The 6000-nt window shown below is 36.2% G+C and overlaps 1 protein-coding gene across 4 annotated transcripts in view; it reads right to left on the reverse strand.

Moving 5' to 3' along the window:
• Window positions 1-3938: 3938 nt before the first annotated feature.
• cyth1a (cytohesin 1a) overlaps window positions 3939-6000 on the reverse strand; it is a 36460-nt gene continuing 34398 nt past the window's right edge. For all 4 annotated transcript variants that reach the window (XM_024272056.2, XM_024272054.2, XM_024272055.2 and 1 more), the window contains exons 12-13: window positions 5379-5533; window positions 3939-5176 (exon numbers count right to left, since the gene is read on the reverse strand). In XM_024272056.2, coding sequence (XP_024127824.1) covers window positions 5098-5176; window positions 5379-5533 — 234 coding nt within the window. In that variant the 3' untranslated portion in view covers window positions 3939-5097. The remainder of the gene's footprint in view (window positions 5177-5378; window positions 5534-6000) is intronic.

The following is a 6000-nucleotide window of genomic DNA, read 5'->3' on the forward strand; positions in this document are numbered from 1 at the left end:
CCAAGCACACGGTCGCGGGCCGAACAGGATAAACATTTATTGAACACTCTAAAACTACTTTTTTAAAACTTTAAAACCTTAACTTTTAAACTGAATTTGGTTGCTGAAGATGATATTGCTGGTAGCTGAATATAGATAAAAAAGCTGAAGCTGATGGCTGAAAGCGCTGAAGCTAATAGCTGAAAACAATGAAGCTTATTGCTAAAAAAGCTGAAGCTGGTAGCTAAAAAAGCTGAAGCTGATAGCTGAAAACGCTGAAGCTGATAGCTGAAAACAATGAAGCTTATTGCTAAAAAAAACTGAAGCTGATAGCTGAAAATACTGAAGCTGATAGCTAAAAAAGCTGAAGCTGATAGCTGAAAACGCTGAAGCTAATAGCTGAAAACAATGACGCTTATAGCTAAAAAATCTGATAGCTGAAAACGCTGAAGCTTATAGCTGAAAACACTGAAGCTGATAGCTAAAAATTATGAAACTAATAGTTGAAAACACGATAGCTAAAAAAGCTGAAGCTGATAGCTGAAAACGCTGAAGATTATAGCTGAAAAGAATGAAGCTTATAGCTAAAAAAGCTGAAGTTGATAGCTGAAAATGCTGAAGCGTATAACTGAAAACACTGAAGTTGATAGCTGAAAACACTGAAGCTGAGAGCTGAAAATTATGAAACTAATAGTTGAAAACACGATAGCTAAAAAAGCTGAAGTTGATAGCTGAAAACGCTGAAGATTATAGCTGAAAAGAATGAAGCTTATAGCTAAAAAAGCTGAATTTGATAGCTGAAAATGCTGAAGCGTATAACTGAAAACACTGAAGTTGATAGCTGAAAACACTGAAGCTGAGAGCTGAAAATTATGAAACTAATAGTTGAAAACACGATAGCTAAAAAAGCTGAAGCTGATAGCTGAAAACGCTGAAGCTAATAGCTGAAACCACTGACACTGATAGCTAAAAAAGATGAAGCTGGTAGCTGAAAACACTGAAGATAACAACTTAAAACCCTGAAGCTAAAAAATACTAAGCTGACAGCTGAAAACACTGAAGCTGATAGCTAAAAAGCTGAAGCTGATAGACAGCTAAAATATTAGCGAAATGCCTAATGACTAAATAAATCTCCTTAGGTTAGCCAAAACAGCTAGCATGTAGCTGAAATATGAGCTAAACTCCAAAACAACCAAAAAAATCTCAGTAAATGCCAAAATAGTCCAAAAAGCTAGCACAATGCCATTTTTAAAAACTTCAACGTAACTTTTTAACATAGTTATGAATAATGAAAAGACAGGAATATTATTCCAGAATAAATCAATTTAAACCTTAAATAACTTTCACTATTGTATTATCCATAAAAATATATTTCGTTAAAATTATAAAAAATTAGAAATAAGCACAAGATAACGTTGGGCCATTAATAACAATAAAAGAAAATCATCTTGAGGGCCGGATTGAATTATCCGGAGGGCCGGATCTGGCCTCCAGGCCTCGACTTTGACACATGTATCCTGGTGTGTGGTCATCTTGAAACAACATGGAGTCATTTAAAAACACTATAATCTGAGAGAATGGTCCAGAATATGCATGCTGGCAGATTCAGAGTTAATTTCGCTAGAACATGTAACAATCTCCTTCCATCATAATCTCCCCTACTCTCTTATCCCAACTCCACAAGTGTGGATCTTCTTTCTAGAGAACATCTAGTGACACCATACTTTACACCACCAATTTTACATTGATTTTAGTTATACGTGGTTTGGATGCAGCATCTTTCCAACAAAGTTTGGAAGTATTGAAGTTTAAAGTACTGACTGAGGCTTTCTCCATTCATGTGGCCTCCATTATTCCTGTTGTCACTCCCAAATGCTTCCATTGGGAGTCAAATTGAGAGTATTTTAGCAGAATAGACACTTCATGATGGGTGAACCCTACTGTCTCATTAGTGCACTTTTAAACACGTACAGATAAAAGTAATTGGAACACCTTAATGCGACGATTTAAATGGGAAGGAAAAGATGTTTTGGAGTAAGTTTTTGAGGAGTATTCCTCTTAGTAGATGATATTACAGGAAACTGGTCCCGTGGTACAGGAATTGAAAACTGCTTCCAGGTGAATTTACCTGAAGCAGGCACGTAATGAGAAGTAAAAATAGCCAGGACGCTTTGAGACTCGTAAAAATGTTCCTATGATGAGCAAACTTAAAATGAGTCCAAACAAATGCAGCACTTAGGTCCAATAAGATCAACACGGAAATGAAAGGCTGGTTAATTTACCCAGAGCTGCAGTAAACTTTAATGATAACAAAAAGGTGGAATTATAGTAGAGATGTGTTTTCATTCCTGTAAGAATTCCTCTAGATGAAAATGAATGAATCTCTTTTCTCTCTTTTTCATTTTAAACCACAATATTTAAATTACATGTGGAGCATGTACTTCTATAAAGTTTTTTGTAATATTTTTAAAGCCAGACTTCAAGTTGAAACGTTTTGCTTCAGTATAGAAAATCCTCTTTAACTAGAAAAGTTACATTACCTGTGATAATGCTAGTGTGAATGTTTTTTGCTGAAAGTTGGTGAAGATGCTGAAGCTTTTTGCTGAAAATGGTGACGCAGCTTACTGTAACTTCTGGAAGGGATTTGCTGAAAATGCATTTCCAAAATGTTAAATTTACAAAAAGACTAGAATTTCACTATGAAGTAGCACTGAAGTTGACCTAACTTTCTTAAAAAGTTCTAAGTCTGCTTAAAAATCCACAATACATTCCAATTTAGCAAAAATGTGTATTGTAAAATGAGCAAAACTTCAAATTAGCCAAAAAAGCTAGCTTGTTGTCTAAATATTAGCTAAACTCCCAAATAGCCAAAAATTCCTCAGTAAACTAAACTAGCTAAAAGCGTTAGCATGTTGCTAAAATAGAAGCTAAACACAAGATTAGCCTATAAAAATCTCTAACAGATTAGCAAAAATGTTAGCATGTTGCTAAAATATTAGGTAAACACCATTTAATATATATATATAATAAAAGAATAAACCATAGCCCATAAATATGTCTAAAGGCTTGTTGCTAATTTACTTAAAATTATGAAATTTGAGGACTTTCCTATTCCTATGGGGCATATTTTGCTCAGTATTTCAAAAACTATGAAGTTTATGAATACCCTAAAAACAAGCAGTAATGTCCTGAACAAGCTTATTTTTTTTTGATACTAAGATCGCTAAAATCACTGAAAGTGTGATCGAGTTTTTACATGATGAAAAACATATGGAAGGAGCAGGACAATCACTATAATGTGAATACTTACCAAACATTCAGTTATTCCAGGTACCACTGACTTTTATAAATATGCACTTTAGTTTTCCTGCTACACCAACATTTGTAGAACTACAACTTAAAAATGTGGAATACATGTTGCAAAATCAACATATAAATATTTATGAAGCAATGGTTTTAAAAAAAAAACATCTTGATGGGAAATTATGGGGTAAAACTGTAAGAAAAAGCTCGTCAAAAGCTCACTGAAGCAACGTTTGTTCCCGAGGTAAAACTGTAGAATTGTGCCCCCTTGTGGAGTGGTTCCGACACTGCATCACTGCCTCTTCTTACACACAGCCTGAGTCAGTGTTGAGACAAAAGACATTTTATTTCAAATGGATTAAATGGAATTGATGAAAATCTGATAAAAAGAAAATAAAAGGATATCATATAAAATGAAAAAAGGGGAAAAAATCATAACAAATATTCACTTTACATTTAAATATGTACAACTTTGATAAATAAACCAATACTGCAAGGATCTTTTTTTTTGTAGTTTTGCAATCTTACTTCTCTGGGCGTGTGCTCGTGTACGGACAGGAAGAGCGGACAGAAATAGAATAAACTGGAAGTGATTCTCACGGTAAGATAAGATAAGACGGGAATTAAGTGCAGATGACAAAACAGGAGGGAAAACATCTTTGCAGAAAACAATTGGTGACCAAATAAAAAATATAGATTTTATTATTGCATCTCTGCTGCAGTGTGGTCATCCTTTTTATTTGGAATCAGTGTGGTACATTCCTGACATGAAACAATTTGTTTACCATCAAAGATCCTTAAATGGAGAACAGCCCGCTTTTTTTTTTTAAAGCCTTTACAATCTGTGTTAAACATTTACAAGCTGAAGCGTACAGTACAAACATCACTGAGATAGATTAAAAAACTGTTTACTTTAAACCAAACAAAAAAACCTAATTATGCTTTGCTAACCAGCAGCAATGTTTCCCACTTCTTATGTACACGACAACCACAGTGTGCAGCAACTTTAGTTTAAAAAAGCCTCATCTTGCATCTTCAGTACTTCCAGGAAAATGAACTTCTTAGCCTCAGATCCAAATTTCAGACAAGCAGATGCTCCCCTCTGCGTTTTCACATTTACAAAACGTAGTTCAGTCCTCAAACAAGCGGACAGCATCCTTTCCAGCATGAAAATCATGCGGTAAAAGGGGGTTCAAGAATTGATTTTATGTATTTATTTATTGTTAAAGCAATCTCCTGAGTGCAACCGTTTTGTAACAGATTTTTCTTTATAAAACCAGTTGAAAAAACCCTCTCTATGGTTTCTACTACTTTGTTTACAAAAGCAAACGAACAAAAAAATTAAATCAACAGAATTGAACAATAAAGCTGTAAAAATAGACACGTGTTCCAATACAAATTAAAGCACGCCAGGAAAAGCTTTCAGCGTTCCTGTGAGGTGAGGGATATCTTGGTTGGGGTGCCACACCGGGTCAGACCTGCTGAGTTTAAATGATGTGTGCGACAGGGGACTGCATGAGTACAGCGTCATACATACTAGGATCGACTTTGTTTGCATCTGGAAAGAGGATTTTGCTGCGTTGGAACAGCAACGTTCCCTTTCTACCTCAAACAGAACACACAAAGCTGAGTGGAAAAGACATTCGGGTCGGGATGTTTTGACCCCCCGACTCATCTCCTTCTGTGTGGAGGCCCGAAACCAGGCTGGGGGTGTCGTCTTTGGAAATTTCTGAGGTAAGCCTTAACCTAAGGCCCAGACACACAGACAGTGACCTCCCGCTCTGTGAAGTGCAACTTTGGCAAAGGGAAGCAGCTCTAGTGCCTCTTCATGGAGGAAACCTTCTTCTTCCTGGCTGCTAGCATCTCATAAAATGGGTCCCTGCTGATGGCAGCTCTGTGGACACAAGAAAAACATCCATAAAATATCAGAATCAAGATGTTTGGTTATAAAAACGGCTTTTAAGTGACTAAATCTTTTAAAAACAGATATTTTTTGTCAAAAGTTACTCATTTCTCCAGAGTCTGCCTGAAGATCCATTGATATGACTAACAGACCCTCGCCGTCTTAACGGGATCATGACAAAGAGGAAAATTACTTGATGCTGTTCATCCATTGTTCCTTTTCTAGCGGCGTGGGAGCAGAGATGCGGTAGAAGGTGTGGTTTCCCTCGACAACGCGCCCGTCTGCCTCCGTTTTGCACGCCTTGATCACCTGGTCTTTGTTTTCAGGGATGAAAAGCTCAAAGCAGTTCTAAAAAAAGACACAAAACAGGTACAAGTCAGAAAACAAACATGTTCAAAACTCCAGCACGGATACGGTTGTGTGAGCGGCTGAACGTCAGGGCTGCTCGTTTGGTCGGATGATCTGCTTCTTTTAGGGAAGTTCATCTAAAATTTGGAATAAGTGTTCCGGGATAAAATAGAGCGAATCAAAAAAGGACAAATGAAATACAATTCTTGTCACAGTGAGGTCGTTCTGAAGACTGGCAAAAGACCACGCCCACACTTAGGCACCATTTTATTTAAAATTATGATACAAAAAAAGATTTAATTTTTTTCTGGATAAACATTATGAAAAAAACGTTTTATTTCCAAAAATGAGTGTTTTAATTTGTTGCTAACTTCTGCTATTTGTCTGATTGCTGAAAGCAATCAGAGTATAAGATCCTACAGCTTTATTGTCTGATTGCTGAAAGCAATCAGAGTATAAGATCCTAC

Source organism: Oryzias melastigma, linkage group LG8 (assembly GCF_002922805.2).
Source record: "Oryzias melastigma strain HK-1 linkage group LG8, ASM292280v2, whole genome shotgun sequence".
Taxonomy (NCBI): Eukaryota; Metazoa; Chordata; class Actinopteri; order Beloniformes; family Adrianichthyidae; genus Oryzias; species Oryzias melastigma.